The sequence below is a fragment of the Acartia tonsa genome, chromosome 4, assembly GCF_053477335.1.
Source record: "Acartia tonsa isolate MP-2025a chromosome 4, ASM5347733v1, whole genome shotgun sequence".
Taxonomy (NCBI): domain Eukaryota; kingdom Metazoa; phylum Arthropoda; class Copepoda; order Calanoida; family Acartiidae; genus Acartia; species Acartia tonsa.
In genome coordinates, this window is record NC_137263.1 from 5600485 (window position 1) to 5625325 (window position 24841).

Consider the following 24841-nt stretch of genomic DNA (forward strand, 5'->3'; position numbering starts at 1 on the left):
TTTTTTTGCTGAAGATTTCCCTGGTCCTTTTACGAATTTCGCCTTGATTTATTTTTGATCACCTCTTGGGGCAACGCCCCTAGAAGCTAGGGGCGAAGCCGCTAGTCTATGATACAGAGTAGTACGATGTCTGTCTGTCGTCTGAAACTTAAGATCTTAGTAACTACTGAACCGATTGGGCTCTACTCTTCAGGAAATATACCTACTGGTCCCCCCCCCCCCCTCTTGGCCGTCCCTGCTAATATTTATTCATTTTCTAAATGTATCATAGTTTACTGTTAGTAAATAATATAATTATTATGGAACTTTTGAACGAGTTTTAATGATAAACTAAAAACATTTGACTTATCTTTCCAAAAAAATTTAACATTGTGGTTGTAACAATAATTAATAATTATCATTTTTAACACAATCAACCATTGTTGGACCAAACGTTTAATGGTCCATAATTGTAAAGACGGCTGTTTTGACACACATAAAAGTAAAAATAAAATAAAATTTGTACATTTCAACTAAGGGCTGGCATTATCAATCCATAAGAAGCACAGTTTATACTCATGTTAAAAGAAGAGCGTATATAGATGCAATTATGTCAGGGGAAACTTGACAAGAAATAACAGAAATGCATGTAATATTGACGCCATGTAATTAGTTTACAACTCCCCCCCCCCCCCTCCATAATATTCAAATTTCTATCATGACACAATGAATGTCAGGACCAACCGAAGGACAAAAATGTTAGATATAGAGAAGATGCTCATATATAAGAGAATATTCTCAAAAAAAGAATTTTTAAGGCTACTAATTATTTTGGCAAAGTACTTATATTTCCATTGGATTAAAACCGGTTCTCAGCCATACTGAAAAATTATGTATAGTAGTTAATCGTAGATTATCCAGTTTTCTACGAATATAAAAATGTACAATCATTTTTTTATATCCGGGGAAAGCTGTTTATAATACGATGCGATAAATAACTATTATTGATGGTTAAGAAAGGTTTAATTAAAAATTATATAAGTTACAGTATAACGTTTTCAAAGGTTAGGTTATGCTTGCAATCCGTGAGTTGAGATAAATCAGACAATATTTCGTATATAAAAATAAGATAAGCCAGTTTTGTGGTATAACTGGACTTTACATTAATACATAAGTCTTATTGGATCTGTCTGATTTGAAAATGTTTGATAATAACATAGAGAAAAAAAATAAAAGAAAGGAATCGAAGCAACTAGAAGACGAAAACAGGCAGTGGGCCTAGAGGCCTACTCAGCGCTGTAGCCGCGCTAAAATTTATTGCTATTCCACTACTTTTCAAATGGGAGGATTAAAAATTATTAAAAAAAATTTTTTTTTTCTTTTTACTATTTCCATATTTAGGGCAAGAATATTAGATTAGATATTTTCGTTTTAATGTTTTGATTAAAAATTACATAGAATTTTATTTTTATTTAAAAAAATTTGTTCATGAAAGATGAATCCTTCTATTTCTAAAAAGGAGGAAATTTTTTTCATAATGAACATTCAGCTGAATCTGACCGACCACGGCTGTTTGCTAAATATCGCTTTTCTTTTTATTCACATTATTATTTATGATTGACTTACAAAAAGCCCTGGGCGGCTTTTGATTTTCGTCTGCTTCTAAATTTAGGGATGGGGAAGTAGTATTTTACCATGAAGAAGGGGTGAGTATTCATCCTCTTATCCTTTTTCCTTATGGATAATAAAAATATTATATTTCCAACCAGCCTGGGAAATAGGTAACAATATTGGTGTCCGTACCATTTTTTCAATAATTATTAATAGCATTGTATTGTATACAGTTTTCCGCGGATAATAACATAAAAAAATTTAGTATTTATTTAAATTATACTGGGGCTGAGAGGCCGAAAGCCTGGGTCAACAAAACTTAAAATAATTCTATGATTGTTTATTTTATTATTCGCTGTGAACTGTTCTTTTTTTATGGAAAATTTTTTTAATTGATACTATACGATACATGATTTTTCAGCATTGCTCAGAACTGGTTCTTATGTAGCTAAAATGAATTGGATTCGGAGCCGTTTTGTATAACAACAGTTATCATCAGATAAAAAATGAAAAAAAAGGTAAAGATGTAATTTGACAAACTTTTGTTGAAAATTTTTATTAAAAGCGAAGCTTTTCTATAATTAGGGTCGGTCCGTCCGTCAGTACGTTGAAGAAAACCATACCAGGGATGTTGGTTTGAACGAATACTAAAATATTAATATAATTCAGAGAAATAGACTTTTCAGGGTATAACATATATTTCCATGTATTTTGGTCAGGAAGAGCATTAATGTGTGAATTGTGGGAGGGGGATTTTGTCTGAAGAAAAAATATATACTCAAACATTCATGCTCACTCATACAACCACAATAACATGTCAATATCAAAATATTGTCCAGTGGGTGTCAAGGCCGTCCAAGTTTTTTTTATTTTGTTTGGGGGGCGGGGACACCCATCATACCCCTCCTTCCTTGGACGTCCTTACTGGATACCATCATAGGGTTGTATTAGTCATGCTTAATGTTACCATCAATACCAGGTAAATTAGCTCCTCTAACGAAAATATAACGAAGGAAGAATAAAAGAAACAAGAATTTTAAAAAAAATATGCTGAATGTAAGGACAAAAGTCGTTAATGAAATAGTTGGATTTCTATAGGACGTTCAAAGTTGTTGTAAATAAGCAATAGCTATTATACTTATGCTTTCATAATTTCGTTTTAGACGGAATGAAAATCTGGGATAATTTTACAATGCATAAATGTAACAGGTTTCATGCTAAATTTAGGGATACAAATATCATATTTTATTGTTAAATAATGTTAAATAATCTCAAATTTATTTTATGTACATATAAATATATGCATTTAAATAATTTCATAACATCAAATCCATGAAATTCTTGTTAATAAAGAAGTATAAGAAGTAAAGCTGCCGTAAAGCTGATAGGTAAGATAGAGGTTTAAATATAAAAAAACAAGGATGACAACATCCATAAAAGCGAAGCAGTGAAACGGTAGGACAAACGGACATTAACAATTGTATAGTGTCAGAACTGAATAATCATAATATAAATGTATAAGAGTCAAAGCATAATTGTAAGTAAATTTGTTGAAAAACTGCTTGATTTAGGATAATGTTTATGGACATACTTACATTTTTAGGACTTGATTATAGAGTTGCTTCGCTTATTACATTATACTTTGTTGTCCTAGGAATCAATATACCAAAAATCAGATCAATCGGATGATTAGATCACTTAAAAATTTGTTGTTAAAAAAGTAAAAAAATCAACATGTTTAAAATGGACGTACGGACATTTTGGTGATGATTATAGAGTTGCTACGCTTTCTAAATCGTACCTAACTATTAAAGGAATCACCATACAAAATTTGAAATCGATAGGACAATTCTAACATGCCTAAATTAACGAAAAAAGCTATCCGTTACGGACGTACGGACGGACGTACGGACGGACCGACCCTAATTATAGAAAAGCTTCGCTTTTAAAAATTATTGTACAAATTCTAGATAAATTCAGTAAACCTGCAGGGAGGAATGAGAAATTGGAATGTAAATTACACTGGCTCCTAATGTTTTATAACCACGTAGTCTTATTCGTTTGACTCATTGAGTTGTGATTGGTTGGCGCCTAACTAGTAGTATTCAAACTTTTCAACTTTTTCTTGGGGGGTAGGACACCCCCAACCCCCTCCAAAAATGAAAACTCCCCCACCCCAATTTTTTTTTACTTTTTATTTTAAAATCTAAAATAAGAAATTGGGTTATTAAATTTGACTCTCCCCTCCTCAAGTGCCCCTAGAGGCCTCTAGGGGCGTAGCCGCTAGTCAAGAATAAAGGAAAAGGCCTCTAAACTTGGCCTTTGGGTAAGGATCAACTAGTTTGGAATGGTACAATCATGGACATGGGAAAATACATATGAAGAAAGGGAGAGGTAGTTTTCTGGTAAAATCCGTAAAGGTTATGTGTTATAAGTTAAAAACAGTAGTAGAACGGTAAAAATTTATGTTATTTCAAAAAAAAATTGTCTATAGTTCTTTTCTATAAGAAATACACATATTTAGTGAATATTATCGTTCTACTACTATTTTTAAGCCTTAAAACACACACCTTTACGGATTTTACCAGAAACTTACCTCTCCCTTTATTGCGCCAAATTTTCCCATTTAAAAATAACAATTTTAATATCGCAACCACCAGTAAGCTGTTTTAATGCCATACCCTATAAATAGCTAGTATTATTCTATATTATTTATGAAACTTGTAAATATATTAAAAAAGAATAAATGAAAATTGGGCCGAAGGACAATAAATTTTTGCTAATATAAATAGAAATATTTATAAATGAAATTGATATGATTAATGTAATAAATTACACATATTTAAAATTGATCCGTAATTTACTGCTAATAAATCATATCATTTCGAATAATTTCTTTATTAGTACCTTTTCATAAACTACAAGTAAGTTTATTTTGTCTCAATAAATTTACATTCAATAAAGGCGAAATAGTTTTTTCTTAAATTGATTATTCATCCTTCCTGTAATAAACAGATAAGCCATGAGAGTGTCATGTCATAAATTTACCATCCAAAATAAATCATATAATAGAAAGGTAAAAATATGCTGTTTTATATCATTCGTTTGTTTGAAGCTTAAGATGGTTTTAGGCTGTTTAATTTTAGAGTGAAGTCTACAGATTTTAATGTTCTTCTTTCGTACCCCATTGAAAACAGAGCCCCTAGCAGAAAAGGGCTGGTACATATATATTGAACCTAACTTGAATAAACAATTATTAGAATGAACAGAATATATATTTGAAATACCCAATCGCTGCAAGGCATCTCATATTTAGAACAATTGTTACATATGAATTTAAAATATCTCCCATGTAAATATACTAAAACAAACTTGCCAATTCTCGCATGAAATTTCTCGCAATTTTAAAATCCAAATTGAATTTTGTAGAAATATCTATCTATATATCTAAAATTTTTATATATATGTAGATATAGCGGATATTGGTGTTACAGCGATTTCGCATTAACGCCAGATTAATAATCAAAATATACCTAATAGTTCAGGAATTATTAGGTCATTTACTTGGGTGTGGGGGGGGGGGGGGGGGGTATTTCGAAAAAACGAAGAGGAACAATGAGCATATTTAGTTAAAATTATGACTAGCATATTTAAACTAGATACTTGAGATTATATGAATATGGGTTGCATCTAATACTTAGATAAATTGAAATAAAGAAGACCTTAAAAAAAGCTGGACAATAAAACTAAAAGTGGCAGATATGATGGAACACTGTGTGTATACATATAAATATATTGAAATATCATACTTGATAGAGTTAAAGTGGACCATTTTTGGGTTAAAATATAATTCATGCCCTGCCCTGCAGAGCCCCTTCAAATATCTACACAAGGGCCCACAAAAATAAAGATTTTTTTTTTTTTTTTGTAGTGAATCTACTTCATAACTAAAGTATTTCATATCTCTGATAGTAACTTAAAATTGATTTTCAAATTTTAATTACAAAACACTGGATTAGCTTTCCAGCTAAAATTTTTTTTTGTGATCTATCGCAAAAAAATATAAAAATGTCTTTTACTATATTAATCATCATTATTACTTCTGTCTTACCGTATTACTGTTTCTTTTCTTTATTATTACTTTAAGTTAAATTATTTTAATCGCCATTAAAATTAAAATTGTTAATCTATAAGTTCAAGTCATAGAAAAAAAGTCAATTCAAAAGCCTTCTTATTTCCATAAAACCTTATTTAATTGTTAATCTCTGTTTAAAAATTAATAAAAAAGACAAGAAGATGAAGTTTTTTTTCTCATAATCAACAGGGGGCATCAAGGAAGCTATGAAAAGTATAAAATTAGTAATTATATAAATCATCCTTTAAAATTTGATTTGCTCTGGGCGCAAACTAAAATAAACTCAACCAAAAACCAACAATATAAGATATTCAAAGAAACATTAATATGGTCTTAATTATAAAAGATAAACAAGGTCAATTATATTAATAAATGTTGTTGGACTATAAAAACCTATTTATAACATAATGCTCCTCTCTGGATAAGGCTATATAAATGGTTTAATTATCTGGTTAAGTTAGATCCTTATCCATGCCTTGTACTCGTTATAAGATATGTATTTGGAACAGCATGTTAAAATTTTCATAATAAAGTTAAGAAAGTCGATTTTTCGATATTCCAGGGAAAAAAAACTTTGTATTAGGTCAAGTTTGTGAAATGCAAGATAACTTTTAATTAATATAAGTTCAGGTTCATGCATTAAAGAAATATTATTCTAGATTTTAAAAAGCAAACTATATGTATAACATTCTTAAACAATTTTACTGATATAGTTTTAAAACGCTTACCATTTTAGATCTGATTTTCATCCAACTATAAACAAGAAACAACCAAAAAATCACAAAAACCACTTGAGTTCCATTTCTGTCACCAATATATACAATATAATAATTTTAATCTGTCCACTTTCCAAGCTTTTTAATTTAATAAAAAGCTTTTGGTAAGAGATGAAGACAGTGCGCGTGTTATAAAACTAATGCCGCTACTCTCAATTCTATGTTTGAGCTACAGGCTTCTTTGGATTATAATAATGTTTTTTTCAGGGTGACCTAACGTCTCCCTTGAATGTGCACACCAAAACTGAAGCAGCTACCATATGGCTGTCGCTAGAATCACATATTAAACGTCTTAGAACTCACACTCTCACATACACACCCTCACACATAACACGAACACACACGCACACAGGCGGAGCTCGTCGGAGGTTCTTGAGGAGAAGGGGGTAGTACGGGTGTGAGGCGTGTTGGTGGTAGTGGTGGTGGTTGTAGTGGAAGTGGCGCAGTGCTGTTGTTATTGTTGTTGCTGGTAACCTTATTGGACATGTGGTCAATTACAAATTATATGGGGGGAAAGGAGGGGTCGCCATTTTTTATATCAAAGAGGGGAATGGTTGAGAAAGATGTGAAGATGTGAGATAGCTCTTGTTAATTGTTGCAGAGAAAGGTATCACAGAGGCAGAGAGTGAGATAAAGAATACATTTATTGTATGTGGTGATAATTGGAAAAATAATAGTTACAGGATGCAAAAGGCAATTAACAGTAGGCAGAGCAGAGGGTTGGTTGAGTTTGGTTCTTTTTAAATATTTCGTGGAATTTCCAGAGTTTAAAAGTTGAAAACCAGGGCTCGGCAGCCGCCTGTAATCAAAAGGAAAATAAACCATTTACAATTTTAAAAATCAGCTTGAAGTTCAAACCTGACCCAATCCCCTTTGTAAAAATTTTCAGAGCATTCATATGGGTTTAAATTTGAGGATTAGTCACGGCTGCCGAGCCCTGATTAAAGCTATGAAAGAATAAAAGTAGATTAATAGCCTATCTATTCACTTGTTTCATAAAAATATTAAAAATTCTATCCTGTTTTAAAAAGTAGTAGAATTATCCATAAATTTCAAGTAAGTTTGGTATTGGTCCGGAGCATGTTTTAGGCTATATTAATTAATATTATTGTTCATTAAAATTCTATTAAACAAGGCATCTTCAATAAAGTATTTTCGTATGTCTATCTGCCTTCCTAAAAAGGAATCCGTAACTTTAATACAATTTAACCAAATATTTCCTGGGTCTCTTCATCTAATATTTTGAAACAAAAAACGGTTTAGAATACCACCAAATATGCAATATGCTCTAATTACCTAATTTTATACCTTTTATATCTTTTTTATTTCCCACCATTGAACTTTTTATAGGGCTGTTGTAAATAGTTTGAAATTACGGTATATTATTGTTCTTTTCCTTGCTTTGAAAGATAAAGTTAAATATTTACAAGAACAACATGAATTTCATTCAATGCAGCTTTCAGAAAACTCATTTAAAAAGCAAAAGATCTCCTGATCAAAGTTATATTAGGATCTAGAGGTGTTTTGGTTAGTTGTATAATTGAATGGGAATCTGAACTGCAATCTCTTGTATAATCTTGACCTTTCATCTGCTACATACCGAAGACGTTAAAAATAAGGCACAGGACATCAAATAGTTTGAGTAAGGGGAATGCCTTGGTCCCAAACAGGCTCAACTCATTACCATGCACAGTAAGGATCTCTAGACAAAGATCGTGCAATGCAAGGGATGGTTGCCTGCTATGTATGAGGTATGTGGGTATGAGGTGAAGGACCAAGAGTCTAGCCTCTGAGTTAACAAGTTGACTGTTCAGTCCAGGTGCAATTTACCCAAACGACATAAGCACACGAGCCCTTCCCATCCCCCCAAAAATATTTTAGTTTAAAGTTATTTTTACATTAAACTGTTCGAAAAAGTAGGAAACAGAGAATGGTCAATAGAACTGATCTAAATATATTTATTTTCAAATACAGTCCTTAATATGAAAATACAACAATAAGTATTTTACTAGTAGCTTTACAACTAATAACATAATAACCCAAGCTTTGCCCTAGAGGCTTTAAGCTAAACCCTCAATTTGAACAGTTTTATAAATGTTATAGGCAATAAGGGACAACATTTTTATTGTGTCAGAGCTTCTCTTTAACTTACCACTGTACAGGTGGTTGTCAATTTTGATATTTTAATAAATCATAAAATTTGAGATTTGTTACATTACTTCATTATACTTCTAAAGCCCATCGTTTAAAAATTCTTGATTTATGAATCAAATAAAAACATTTTATGGGGGGAACACTTTCCTTTTCTAAATAAAAAACGACACTATCTTCCCAGAAGCAAGATGAAACTTTCTGTAAAAATACATTATTTGTTATAAGAACTTACGGTGCTTTAGAGGCTTTTACAGAAGGGGGTTAGAGAGGTAGCCCCACGTACCTTAATTAAAAGGAATAAAAACGGGGATATAATTCAGATTTACAGACAGGCATACAGATTACCGGTTACGTTTTTTATAAGGATTCGAACATAAATATGTGAATATCCTATTATTTTAAGAAGTTTTTGTTTGTAGCTTAAGATTTTAAAAGCCTTTGAACAAATTGAGTTCTCCATTTTAAGACATTGTTCTATGAATAGTTTCTTATCTTCCCAACCCCTTCGCATACAGAGCTCCTAAATGTTAGGTGCGAATCCGCTAGTATTCTTATATTTTGCTTATCAAATAATGTTGTAAATAAAATTTGAATTGTTCATAGCCTTATAAAACACAGCCCCAAATGGAAGAAAACATTGTATCAATTCATACCTTATACGTAAACAAAGATAAAGATTTGAGATTTCTCCGTGCAATATTTAGGGGAGGTGGATAATGATTTTTTCAAAATAGGACAAAACTTGACCGGTACAAAAAAGTTTTCTTAAATATTTAGGACTGAGAGGTCCAAAGGTTTTGGGGGATTTTAGAGGATTTAGAAATTTAAGATATATAGAGATAAAAGATTTGAAATTTTAAAAAAGCCAGTTGCGTAATACTACCACACATATTTATATGCAAAGTAGTAATCTTTATAGTTTGCATATCATCTGGTCAAATTTTGTTTAGACCAATTTTCTTGTCTTCAATATATTTAGTATTTAACACGGGTCGCCAGCCGTTTATTTTTAAGAAGACTTGCTGCAGGTGCAGATTGTTGAATAAAGGTTCTTGGCAGTTGTAATTGATTCAATACAATATATAGATGATTCAATAGCCTATGACAGTTTAAAAACATCTACAGCTGCGAATGAACAAAATATAAAAAAAGAAAGTACATAGATGGTTAGGATTTTAGCCGCTTTGTTAGCGGCTACTGCTGTCATTTCTGATTCTTTCAACTATATCTTCTTATTATAATATAAGGTTCATCATTTTATTCAATTCAACAATTTGGGAAGCTCTATATACATCAAACAATGATATTTAGAATATAAACTTTGTCTTGCTAAGCAAGAGCGACTTAATTTGCGTGTGCTTGTGGCTGTCGAGCCTTGGTATATAATGACTATAGTTGGGAAACTTGTAATATTTCTATTATTTCACTCACATGCATATGCTACTTTTAATTTACTTCAAATAACAAGAACAATTATGTTCATAAAAGCTCAGCATTTGACAAATAATAAAATAAACACTAACATAGAAGATGAATAATACTCAATTTATTTAAGAGACTCAGTTATACATACAAACAAACGTTCAGACCATTATTCCTAAGAAGCTACTTATCAAATGGGGAGTTTACTGTTAAAACTTCATTCAAAATGAGTAATAGTAAAAAGAACAGTATACACAAACGGATAAAAGCAGTCAATGAGCGGTCTGACTGTCAATTATAAATCCGTCATGGTATGGACACCTTACACAATAAGTCTTCTATCTTTCATAGAGACAGTTGTACTAGTGATAGAGTAGCTGCACTACTCCTCTTAATAATGATAATAATATTTTCAACACATAGACATTATACTTTGCATTTTTTTGCTTAATACCACAAATATAGGACTGTGCCCCAAGCCTCAAGGGTCAATACTATACATATGTAGAACTAAAAATGTTTTTTTTCTGGATTATAAGTTTAGGGGGGGGGGGGGGCTTGGAATTTTTTCGTGGATAAGTACAGCATGACAAGTATCTAACAAGGAAAAGGGTACTTAGAGCCATTGGTACGGGGGTTATAAATATTTATCGTATTTATTCGAATCCGGTGGATAGGAACCGGTTCTCATCCATACGAAAAAACTATGTCTAGCATCGTATTATATCCAGCTTTCTACAAATATAAAAATGTGAAATCATAAGATTAAAACTAGTTTTTTTTAGCCGGTGCCTTTGGCACCTCGGGGCTAAAAAAAACTAGTTTTAATCTTATAATTGTACATTCTATATCCGCGGAAAGCCGTTTATAATACGATGCGAGAAATAACTATTCTTTCTCAAAAATTTAAATAAAATGGGACGACGCGATGGAATGGTTCAGTGGTCCAATAAGATTCTCTGAAAAAAATACAAAAAAACATGCCAAAAAAAACATACGTTGTATGGTTATTGAAATATAAATGATAAAAGAAAATTTTAACAAATAAATTTAATCGTTATTTTACATGTTTTATTGTTTCAAAAGAAACTATAAAACAAAATTTTACGGTAGAATTGACAATTAAAATAAAAGAAGAAATTTTATAAAAAGACCAAAGGTTATCAAAATAATTATTTTCTTTTTGTTATAGCGGTTAAATTTGTGCTATAATCAATTAGTATTTTTATATATATTATTAGTTTTATTATCTAATTTGTTATTATCGTACATTTTTTTGTTGTTGTTGAAATTTTAGATAATCTATCTATATACGTCTAAAGTTAAATCAGTAGGATCAAGTTTAGATAAGTAAAAAATGATCAAATATTCATCTTTACGTAAACATCAATTAGAAGAAAAAAAAGCGTAGGATTAAATGAGTAGCTTCGCTCTTAAAAATTTCTAAGGCCACACTTTCTTGTTAATCCCAAGAAATGTATGAAATGTTGGATATGAGATTGATACATATGCAAACATAATTTTTTATGCAAACATATTTTTTCCGGTTCAAAAAGCAGATTACATAATTTTATAGTCAAATGATTTAACTGTTTCATTCAATTTCAATAAAGCTTTTGTTTTTTATTAAATATTTTCTTTTTGATTTCATTGAATAATAATATCTTTAAAATAAATAGATGTTGGATATATATGTTTGTATGGATTTATATTAAGATATATAAGTTGGAAAGAATTTTAATGTTAGAGGGAGATTTGAAATCTGCATCAAATTTTAAGGATTTTTTTTATAAAATTCGTTTTTTGTATAATTCTTTATCTTTAAGCGGAAATACAATTTAAGTTAATTAATTTTGACATCTGTGATTGGTGGATTGAAAATTATCTGCGCTCTGATTGGAGAAGATTAAGTGTCGCACATCATTCAACCAATTAGAGCGCAAGTAGTTTCCAATCCACCTATCCTATTGGTCAAAATTTATGAACTTAAATTTTATTTCCGCTTTTAGATAAAGAATTATATAAAAAAGGAATTTTATAAAAAAAATCCTTAAAATTTTATACAGATTTCAAATCTCCCTCTAACATTAGAATTCCTTCCAACTTATATATCCTAATGTATATTCTACAGTAATTTGCTGAATTTTGCGAGTATACATGGTTAAACTGGCATTTATACATCCAATTATTTTGTGCTACAAATACACCCAACATTGTCAAATATACAATCTTTTAAAGCCAAATGAACTATATATGTCTTTATATATCTTTAAAAGTGTCAAAAATACATCCTATTTAGTTTATTCTCGTACTCAGCAACATTAATTATTTACGAATAATGTCCTTATTTGTTAAAAAAAATCCTTGAAAAAAAGAAATGTGTTTACCTCTGATTTTTTTCCATTTATCCCTGCCTATTATATTGTTATGACACATAAGTTATGTGAAAACGCCTGTTTCATATGTACACAAAATATACAATTTCGATTTTCTGTCAATTTTTATTGTATTATTGTATATCGTCAAAATTTTATTAGAAGAAGATCGAAGTTTTCTAAATTTAAAATTGAAATTTAGGATCATGGAAAGAAAACAAAGTCATTCCTAAATTGGGACAGAAGTCACCTTCCTAGGAAGGACATAAGTAGCCTTCCTCAAGTGAGAATTTGTTAGATGAAGGGCATAACATGCCTCCCTTAACAAAGATTTTGCAAGATTGAGGACATAAGTAGCCTCCCTTCACCTCACAAAACCTAGCTTTTTGATCCTTCACATAGCAAAATCTTGCATAAAATTGGTTTTTGGTCCATCACATAGCAAAATATTAGAAAATTAGAAAAATTAGCAAATTCTTGCAAAACATAGCAAATTCTTGGAAAACTTAGCTTTTCTGTCCTTCACATAGCAAATTCTTGCAAAACATAGCAAATTCTTACAAAACATAGCAAATTCTTGCAAAACATAGCAAATTCTTACAAAACATAGCAAATTCTTAGAAAACTTAGCTTTTCTGTCCTTCACATAGCAAATTCTTGCAAAACATAGCAAATTCTTACAAAACATAGCAAATTCTTGCAAAACATAGCAAATTCTTGGAAAACTTAGCATTTCTGTCCTTCACATAGCTAATTCTTGCAAAACATAGCAAATTCTTACAAAACATAGCAAATTCTTGCAAAACATAGCAAATTCTTACAAAACATAGCAAATTCTTGCAAAATATAGCAAATTCTTACAAAACATAGCAAATTCTTAGAAAACTTAGCTTTTCTGTCCTTCACATAGCAAATTCTTGCAAAACATAGCAAATTCTTGCAAAACATAGCAAATTCTTACAAAACATAGCAAATTCTTGCAAAACATAGCAAATTCTTGCAAAACATAGCAAATTCTTGCAAAACATAGCAAATTCTTGCAAAACATAGCAAATTCTTGCAAAACATAGCAAATTCTTGGAAAACTTAGCTTTTTTGTCCTTCACATAGCAAATTCTTGCAAAACATAGCAAATTCTTGGAAAACTTAGCTTTTTTGTCCTTCACATAGCTAATTCTTGCAAAACATAGCAAATTCTTACAAAACATAGCAAATTCTTGCAAAACATAGCAAATTCTTACAAAACATAGCAAATTCTTGCAAAACATAGCAAATTCTTACAAAACATAGCAAATTCTTGCAAAACATAGCAAATTCTTGCAAAACATGGCAAATTCTTAGAAAACTTAGCTTTTCTGTCCTTCACATAGATAATTCTTGCAAAACATAGCAAATTCTTACAAAACATAGCAAATTCTTGCAAAACATAGCAAATTCTTACAAAACATAGCAAATTCTTGCAAAACATAGCAAATTCTTGCAAAACATAGCAAATTCTTGCAAAACATAGCAAATTCTTGCTAAACATAGCAAATTCTTGCAAAACATAGCAAATTCTTGCAAAACATAGCAAATTCTTACAAAACATAGCAAATTCTTACAAAACATAGCAAATTCTTGCAAAACATAGCAAATTCATACAATGAGGGTCCCAAACTCAAAAACGAATTTTCAGCGCGATCCGACCACTGGTTCTCAAGATACGGTGACCTGGTTTCCTTGGTACCGATGGTAAGATTTGGGAAATGGTTCGAATCCTTAGTAAATTTGGCTAAGTCCAAAAATTTTTTGACACTTAGAATATTTTCGACCTCGTGTCCTCTCAGTAGGTACGCTTGGTGTCACCTGGGTATTTTTTCTTCAAAAATTTGACTAAGTGTCAAAATATTTTTGGACTTAAAATTTACTAAGGATTTAAACCATTTCCCAAATCTTACAGTCGGTACCAAGGACATCAGGTCACCGTATCTCAAGAACTGGTGGTCGGATCGCGCTGAAAATTTGTTTTTGAGTTTGGGACCCTCATTGTATGAATTTGCTATGTTTTGCAAGAATTTGCTATGTTTTGTAAGAACTTGCTATGTTTTGTAAGAATTTGCTATGTGAAGGACAAAAAAGCTAAGTTTTCCAAGAATTTGCTATGTTTTGCAAGAATTTGCTATGTTTTGCAAGAATTAGCTATGTGAAGGACAGAGAAGCAAAGTTTTGCAAGAATTTGCTATGTTTTGCAAGAATTTGCTATGTTTTGCAAGAATTTGCTACATTTTGTAAGAATTTGTTATGTTTTGTAAGAATTTGCTATGTTTTGTAAGAATTTGCTATGTTTTGCAAGAATTAGCTATGTGAAGGACAGAAAAGCTAAGTTTTCCAAGAATTTGCTATGTTTTGCAAGAATTTGCTATGTTTTGCAAGAATTTGCTATGTTTTGCAAGAATTTGCTATGTTTTGAAAGAATTTGCTATGTTTTGCAAGAATTTGCTATGTTTTGTAAGAATTTGCAATGTTTTGCAAGAATTTGCTATGTTTTGCAAGAACTAGCTATGTGAAGGACAGAAAAGCTAAGTTTTCCAAGAATTTGCTATGTTTTGTAAGAATTTGCTATGTTTTGCAAGAATTTGCTATGTTTTGTAAGAATTTGCTATGTTTTGCAAGAATTTGCTATGTTTTGTAAGAATTTGCAATGTTTTGCAAGAATTTGCTATGTTTTGTAAGAATTTGCTATGTTTTGCAAGAATTTGCTATGTTTTGTAAGAACTTGCTATGTTTTGCAAGAATTAGCTATGTGAAGGACAGAAAAGCTAAGTTTTCCAAGAATTTGCTATGTTTTGTAAGAATTTGCTATGTTTTGCAAGAATTAGCTATGTGAAGGACAGAAAAGCTAAGTTTTCCAAGAATTTGCTCTGTTTTGTAAGAATTTGCTATGTTTTGCAAGAATTTGCTATGTTTTGTAAGAATTTGCTATGTTTTGCAAGAACTAGCTATGTGAAGGACAGAAAAGCTAAGTTTTCCAAGAATTTGCTATGTTTTGTAAGAATTTGCTATGTTTTGCAAGAATTTGCTATGTTTTGTAAGAATTTGCTATGTTTTGCAAGAATTTGCTATGTTTTGTAAGAATTTGCAATGTTTTGCAAGAATTTGCTATGTTTTGTAAGAATTTGCTATGTTTTGCAAGAATTAGCTATGTGAAGGACAGAAAAGCTAAGTTTTCCAAGAATTTGCTATGTTTTGCAAGAATTTGCTATGTTTAGCAAGAATTTGCTATGTTTTGTAAGAATTTGCAATGTTTTGCAAGAATTTGCTATGTTTTGTAAGAATTTGCTATGTTTTGCAAGAATTAGCTATGTGAAGGACAGAAAAGCTAAGTTTTCCAAGAATTTGCTCTGTTTTGTAAGAATTTGCTATGTTTTGCAAGAATTTGCTATGTTTTGTAAGAATTTGCTATGTTTTGCAAGAATTAGCCATGTGAAGGACAGAAAAGCTAAGTTTTCCAAGAATTTGCTATGTTTTGTAAGAATTAGCTATGTTTTGCAAGAATTTGCTATGTTTTGTAAGAATTTGCTATGTTTTGTAAGAATTTGCAATGTTTTGCAAGAATTTGCTATGTTTTGTAAGAATTTGCTATGTTTTGCAAGAATTAGCTATGTGAAGGACAGAAAAGCTAAGTTTTCCAAGAATTTGCTATGTTTTGCAAGAATTTGCTATGTTTTGCAAGAATTTGCTATGTTTTGTAAGAATTTGCTATGTTTTGCAAGAATTAGCTATGTGAAGGACAGAAAAGCTAAGTTTTCCAAGAATTTGCTATGTTTTGTAAGAATTTGCTATGTTTTGCAAGAATTTGCTATGTTTTGTAAGAATTTGCTATGTTTTGCAAGAATTAGCTATGTGAAGGACAGAAAAGCTAAGTTTTCCAAGAATTTGCTATGTTTTGTAAGAATTTGCTATGTTTTGCAAGAATTTGCTATGTTTTGTGAGAATTTGCTATGTTTTGTAAGAATTTGCAATGTTTTGCAAGAATTTGCTATGTTTTGTAAGAATTTGCTATGTTTTGCAAGAATTAGCTATGTGAAGGACAGAAAAGCTAAGTTTTCCAAGAATTTGCTATGTTTTGCAAGAATTTGCTATGTTTTGCAAGATGAAGGACATAAGCAGCCTTCCTAATGTAAGAATTTGTCAGACAAAGGACATAAGTCACTTCCCTTAAGTTAGATTTTGTTAGATGAAGGACATAAGTAGCCTTCCTTAGATCAATTTCCAGTGACTTCTGTCCTAATTAGGAATGACTTTGTTTTCTTTCCATGATCCGAAATTTATATAATAACATTTTTTACTTTTAAGGATTTTGCTGTGTTTTAGGATTGTTTATTATTAGTGGCCTCAACGATACAATCCTTGAACGTCCTTGTTATGGATGATTCGCATAGGTCCCTAAATGTTATTTGCAATTAGGATGGATTTAGGCTATTTCATTACCATCTATCTCGATCCTACCCGCTAGTTTGGCATAAAAAATGAATTAAGGTTAGCAAATATCGACTAATGTTTTTTTATGGCAAAATACAAAATAAACGTGATGAATCTAATGTCTGTAAAATAGAAATTTAGTTCAAACTAAGGTTTCTTTTTGTAGTTAAATAGTTGTAAATTAATGTTAATATCATGGTTAAAACAACAAGGATGATTACATTATTCTATACATATGAGCGACCACTTTTATATATAAAAACATATCCTTTTTATTGACACTTGGCCAAAAGTGTCTAGCAAGACTAGAAAACCAACTCCCTTATTTCAAATTTGAATTTAGCGGCTTTCTCTTCTTTAAGACATACCACTGCGGGTCCTAACCCTGCAAAGCCGTTAACTGGAGTACCCAAGCTTTGGTATTTTCTTTAACTTATTATATTGTTAAAAGAGCATAACCGACCAAACAATATACAAAACTATTAAAGAATTTTCAGCTCTAACAAGAGTTTGTACTAAGACAAGCTTTGCTTTGTTTGCAAAGTAATATTATAACAAGAACATTCATGATATACGGAGCACAACAAAACAAACAAGCTATATTCAAATTATAAGATACAAAAATATAATAAAGTGTTAAACACAAGAGAGAAAAGTAATTGGTAAAACCAATTAATGTAATTTTTTGTCAATAATTTATCAAATTTAAAGTTTAATTAAGTGACACAAGTTACTTGAACTTATGAGCACACACTAGATAAAGAGTGCCTTCATTGACAAATAGATGGTTGTCAGTCCGACGTGCGGACATACCACTGCAATAGAACAGCTGCGCTACAAGGAAAAGAAAATGTACATACGCGCAATGTTGCGAGTTTTGTTGAAATAATCAAATAAAAAACTTGTCCTAAACTTTTCCTTTCTCTTCTCTTCTGTGTGGATGAAAAGTTGAAGACTACTTGAGATGGGTCTGGACAATAACACAAGATTATCAACACAGGTAGACCATACTTGACATGGGTCTGGACAATAACACAAGATTATCAACACAGGTAGACCATACTTGAGATAAGTCTGGACAATAACACAATATTATCAACACAGGTAGACCATACTTGAGATAGGTCTGGACAATAACACAAGATTATCAACACAGGTAGACCATACTTGAGATAGGTCTGGACAATAACACAAGATTATCAACACAGGTAGACCATACTTGAGATAGGTCTGGACAATAACACAAGATTATCAACACAGGTAGACCATACTTGAGATAAGTCTGGACAATAACACAAGATTATCAACACAGGTAGACCATACTTGAGATAAGTCTGGACAATAACACAAGATTATCAACACAGGTAGACCATACTTGAGATAGGTCTGGACAATAACACAAGATTATCAACACAGGTAGACCATACTTGAGATAAGTCTGGACAATAACACAAGATTATCAACACAGGTAGACCATACTTGAGATAAGTCTGGACAATAACACAAGATTATCAACACAGGTAGACCATACTTGAGATAGGTCTGGACAATAACACAAGATTATCAACACAGGTAGACCATACTTGAGATAGGTCTGGACAATAACACAAGATTATCAACACAGGTAGACCACTTGAGATAGGTCTGGACAATAACACAAGATTATCAACACAGGTAGACCACTTGAGATAGGTCTGGACAATAACACAAGATTATCAACACAGGTAGACCATACTTGAGATAAGTCTGGACAATAACACAAGATTATCAACACAGGTAGACCATACTTGAGATAGGTCTGGACAATAACACAAGATTATCAACACAGGTAGACCATACTTGAGATAGGTCTGGACAATAACACAAGATTATCAACACAGGTAGACCACTTGAGATAGGTCTGGACAATAACACAAGATTATCAACACATGTAGACCATATTGAGATGGGTCTGGACAATAACACAAGATTATCAACACAGGTAGACCATACTTGAGATGAATCTGGACAATAACACAAGATTATCAACACAGGTAGACCATACTTGAGATAGGTCTGGACAATAACACAAGATTATCAACACAGGTATACCATACTTGAGATAGGTCTGGACAATAACACAAGATTATCAACACAGGTATACCATACTTGAGATAGGTCTGGACAATAACACAAGATTATCAACACAGGTATACCATACTTGTGATAGGTCTGGACAATAACACAAGATTATCAACACAGGTAGACCACTTGAGATAGGTCTGGACAATAACACAAGATTATCATCACAGGTAGACCATACTTGAGATGGGTCTGGACAATAACACAATATTATCAACACAGGTAGACCACTTGAGATAGGTCTGGACAATAACACAAGATTATCAACACAGGTAGACCATACTTGAGATGGGTCTGGACAATAACACAAGATTATCAACACAGGTAGACCACTTGAGATAGGTCTGAACAATAACACAAGATTATCAACACAGGTAGACCACAACAACACAGATAGACAATAGGTTAAAGTGTAATACATCCGCTAATTATCGGGAAGGCGTTGGGTTTAAGTTTCAACAACTAAGCTGCCCACAAAATGTTAATCCCAGTCCCCCTGTGAAGACCTAAAAAGGGTCTAGAGACCAGTGGCGCATTGGCTGAGAAAATACAAGAAAATGTAAAAGACCAACCCGAAACAAAAATCAAGAAGCGAAACTGACAAAATTTCTGAGAGAATATTGAAAAAATGCAAATAGAAACGTCAACTCTTTTAACAACTTTTCTTTTCTTGTCATATGATATATTTAATAGATTCATATTATTCATATCAGAAAACAAGGATAGTAAAATTCTTTAGTAGCGCAGGTTATGCGGGATTATAATGGTAATGCCAACAGAATAATGGATTGTAATTAAGGCTTATGCCATATCGTCCTATATTCAGTTGCCAGAGTGGGTGATGTATTTAAGGCGTGCACAGTGCGGTGAAAAAAGGGGAAAGACATGTGTTCCTAAAATCATGTTTGACGGGGGGGGGGGGGGGGGGGTTCAATTTTTCGCGTCTCTACGCCATCGTCAAAGCATAAAAATCAGCTTAGAATATTTCTAATTCAATATTTGTATGTATTTTTTTTAGATTATCAACAGTACATCTAAAAATTTTCTGTTTGCGCACGGATTGACGAAGGTACCTACGGACAAAAACTAATTACACAGAATCTAACCTACACAAAATCTTTTACATAGACTAGACATTATGAACTATATATTATCAATACCTTGATGTCAAATATGCCGATTGTACAATTTATCCACGTTTTTATTTCTAGAATATAGCGAATGCCCTTATAGAGTTATTCTTAAATAGTTTTAAGCAATAATACTTATTTTGTTTTAGATATGGACGAAAAAATGTTCCTGAGGTGGATTCTTAAAAAAAATTTGCCCCTCTAATCGCTTAGTGGGGCAAAATTGTTTTCGTGAAAAATCCACCAAAATCACATTAAAAATCTACAAAAATTAAACAAAATCATAGAAGGGTTATTAACATAAGATTTTATTTAATTTTTGTAGATTTTTTTATGTGATTTTGGAGGATTTTTCACAAAAATTTTTTAAGAATCCACCTCTGGTGTTGATTATCTTCACAAATCTATGAACTTTGTGTCCCACTTCACCCAAAAAGGCTTAAAACCACCAAAGGACCAGTCGGTATCATGAATCTAAAGGGATAAGACAATGGCCGATAAACTGATGTACATCCCCATTGATGAACACAAAATTACCCCTTCTGCAGATTACAATTAGTGGTTGAAACGTAAGAACACTCAACTTATTCAACTAACCAATAAAATTCACTAAGGTACCCAAAGTTATTGAACCAACGAAAAGGAAACGTTATCATGAAACTTTGGGGACCAGTGTAATAAACAGCCCATTGTTCCCTCTCTGTCTCTGAGTAGGTATATTCCCTATGAAAAGTACAACCTAATCGGTTTAGCGATTAGCAAGATATCAAGCTTCAGAGAGACGGTAAGTCATCGTTCAACTTTATATTATAGAAAGATTTAATGACAATTTTAGCTTTTTCATTCAAGTTATTTTAGTTTTCTGCTGTTGTTTACCTATGGCCATATTTTTCCTTGTTTTTGTAAAATCTAAAGATTTATAATTAGTAGACAGTTTTCTTTGTAAACCGCACAACATTCGTTGAACAAGGATGACAACATCCGTAAAGCAAGCAGATATTTAAAATCATATCTTAGGACAATCAGACATTAACACACTTGTAGAGTGTCTTCTTAATAAGCAGTATTCAAGTATGATCAAAATTGTAAGTATATTTGTTACAAAAATGGTTAAATACAGGATACTGTACTGTTCCAGTAACGATTATTGAGTTGCTATGCTTTCTAGACAGTACCTAACTTTTACAGGAATCACCATGCTAAGTCGATTTAAACGATAGGTCAAATCTATATTAACGATAAGAGCTATCTGTTACGGACGTACGTCGTACGGACTGACCATAGTTATAAAAAGCTCCGCTTTCAAAAATGTTGAGGTTGATAAATTGTTACCCTGTCTAATGAAAATTTGTACAAACACAATTTCATTACAATAGCTAAAACAAAAACGTTAACGTTATCTTTGATTAATAAATACATTAGATTAACGAACAAATTAATCATATGTTTTATGTGTGCTCCAGTTTTAAAAGCAAAGATTTTCTATAGATAAATTCTGTACGTCTATACGAATCAACAGAAATAGATAGGTTTCTTGTTAAAAGCGAAGCTTTTCTAAAATAGGGGTCGATTCGTCGGTACTTCCGTCAGCAAGGGTTAGGTTTTTGACAACAATTTTTTATGTTATATATTTATTCTATATATATTATATATCTGCTTTTTGAAATGCTAATTCATAGGACAACCAGTAACAATATCAAAAGCGAAGCATCTCTATAATGAAGTCCTAAAAAATGAAATGTAAGTATGTCCTTTAAACAGTATCCTGTACGTAATATTTTTTGCCACGAATTTATTTACATTTTTTCAAAACTTATACATTTATATTTTGCTTATTCAGTTCTGACAGATTTAATGATCGATATTCCTATAGTTTAAGAGCTTCGCTTTTATGGATGTTGTCATCCTTGTTTTTTAGGCATAACAATTTGTACATTTTAATGTTGAATTTGGCTTGTAAAATAATTATTTGTGGAAAGATAGGGGCGTGGATTTATCTAATTGCTATTGTCCTTTACCTTCTCAAGAATTTCATATTGTATCTTTGATTTTCGGATCTACTGCAGTTCACGGTAAAATATTGCTGGTAAGCGGCATAAGAAGGCCTACAAATAATCTGGAATAGTCATCAATCAATAATGCATAATTATCTCGCAGTGCAGAGAAATGCGCGAAAAATACCTATTTTACGATTTTTTTCTTCAGTGAAGCTTTCTCTGTGCATAATTGGATCTTGGCTATTCCAGATTATTTGTAGGCCTTCTTATGCCGCTTAAAATGGTGTGCGTGTATGATCTGTACGTTCAGCCGTTTGGCAGCTAGCAGCCTTTAAAATTCATAGATTTTTGGAAATATTGCTTACCAGCAATATTTGTAGTAGATCCTGATTTTCTTTTCATAAATTCTAGAGAAAGTTTCAACATTTTATGATCAATTAACTTTCAGACTATGTGTAAATACAATGCACTGCAGTGAATAACAGACAGACAAACCAACAAAGGAGCAGAGAAACAGAGAGAGACGGGGGACTTTGGGCTGTTTATTACACTAGTCCCAAAAGTTTTATAAGAACGTTTTCTTGTTCGCTAGCTCAACAATTTTGGGAAACTTAGTGAATTTTGATTATTTGGATAGTGAAGTTGAGTTTTCAAACGTTTCAACCACTAATTTTAATCTAAAGAAGAGGTAATTTTGGGTAATCATCATCTTTGGTGATGTACATCAACTTATCGGTCATTGTCTTATCCCTTTAGATCCCTGCACACACACACACACACACACACATTCCCCAGGAAAACATTGAGTTTTTTTCCCTCTGACTTATGAAAAGATAAAGAATTGTTGATAATTGGCCTGGCCCTTTGTATTCATCTGTCATTAATACATCTCTCTTTTATCTGAGAGTGTATGAGTGTATGTATTGTATATCAATGCATTGTTTCATACATTCTATACTATCCCTCAAAATTCTTTATAACTTCATTCTGCCCCCCCCCCCGCTTTCCCCCTCATTCCGATTTTTAACCATTCTATTTAAAATATTAGATAAGTAAATTCCAATTTTCGAATTAACATATTCATCTTAAATAGCTGCTTAGAAATTGCGGACATTTCTAATCAATGAGGAGCTTTGCTAAAAAGTATTATTTTAGAGAAATCATTACAAGTCCTTTGATCATATAGAAACTATGTATTTCCTCAATCGAAGTCATAATGTACTATAAAAACAACCTTATAGAGTAGCATCCCTGCCAGAGACTAAAATATTTTCAAACACATTTCTTTATTTGGGGTCTGTCTGCTCTTCTGACTCAAAATAAGTCCCTAGTGTAAATCTGCAGTCTACAATCTCAAATATTTTTCATTTTAAAGAAACCGCAGCTCTTTTCGCCGCAGCTGTGTCTCGGCTATAAAAGTACGTTAATATTTTCTTTCACAAAGACGAGCGAAAAATATTAATCTTACACGACCACGACCCAAAGTAGCTGCTTCCAAACTAAGCCCGACATGGGATGCCGAGCCTTGATACATACAGACTTCAGGATTTTATATTTTACATAAACTTTTCTTTGTTATTACTGTATTACAATTTACTGTTGTTTTCTGAAATTTAAAACATCTGTCTGTGTTATTCACTTAGCTAACAATCCTAATTATGTCTCCGAGATTTATGTTTAATTACTACTATGGACCAATATCTGTTATTTAATCCAGTCAAAACAATTTTATAAAGAATTTAATCGTTGACATTTAACTGAATCGATCAAGCTTGAAAAAGAATTAAGTGTGTGTGTGTGTGTGTGTGTGTGTGTGTGTGTGTGTGTGTAAATGTGTGTAAATGTTCGTGTGCGCAAGTGTAAATGAAAAAGTACAGATATATTATCTATTTAACATTGAAGCTACTCTATAACTCTGTTTGAATGTATGTATTCCTTAAATGGGGAGATGTGATTTCCTCGGCTATGACTATTTGATTTTGTGGTGTCTGTCTGTCTTTCTGTAATGCTCTTTGTGACTTCCAATTTCTATATCTAGGGAAGATGGTTTTGTTGTTATATTAAGATCCACTCTATTAATTATATGATCCATCGGTCTGTAAGGCTCTAAGTCTTCTAAGACACTAAATTTTGCTGTGTTCAATTCTGCTCTTCATTCAACTTTCAAGTAGAAATGCGATATTATAAACTCATATTTGATTTTGATATAAAGTTCTATCTATTCAAAAAATTTAAATTAATTTTAAAATATATATTGGGCTTAAAGATTATTTTTGGCTCCGCTACTTTTTGATGATACTATAATTGCATGTTTATCTACGCCACTCCTTGACTGAAATAAAACATTATTAAATTATTTTAACATTTTTATTTTCTTGTGTTTTACTCTTGTTATTATTCTTATTTGAAGAAATGTAAGATAAACTTCTAAGTCTCGATACTAATTCCACATCTGCTAAACTATCAGCTCTCTGCTTGATTTCATCAACGCCAGAGATTCCAAAGGTAGAAAGCAGCTGAAATACGAAAAAACTTTTTTCAGCCCATAGACGTCCAAGGGGGGGGGGGTAATGGGGCGATTACCCCTGCCAACAGATTTCAGGGGGGGTAATTACCCCCCCCCAAGCAAATTTTACCCCCGGGGTAAAAAAAATTTACGGCGCGCTTCGCGCGCCATTTT

General features: G+C 31.8%; 1 protein-coding gene across 2 annotated transcripts in view; it reads right to left on the reverse strand.

Moving 5' to 3' along the window:
• The window catches only part of LOC145315788 (uncharacterized), a 58631-nt gene extending 51868 nt beyond the window's left edge, over positions 1–6763 (reverse strand). For both annotated transcript variants that reach the window (XM_080155872.1, XM_080155871.1), the window contains exon 1: positions 6454–6763. In XM_080155872.1, the coding sequence (XP_080011998.1) occupies positions 6454–6474 (21 nt within the window). In that variant the 5' untranslated portion in view covers positions 6475–6763. The remainder of the gene's footprint in view (positions 1–6453) is intronic.
• Positions 6764–24841: the final 18078 nt, after the last annotated feature.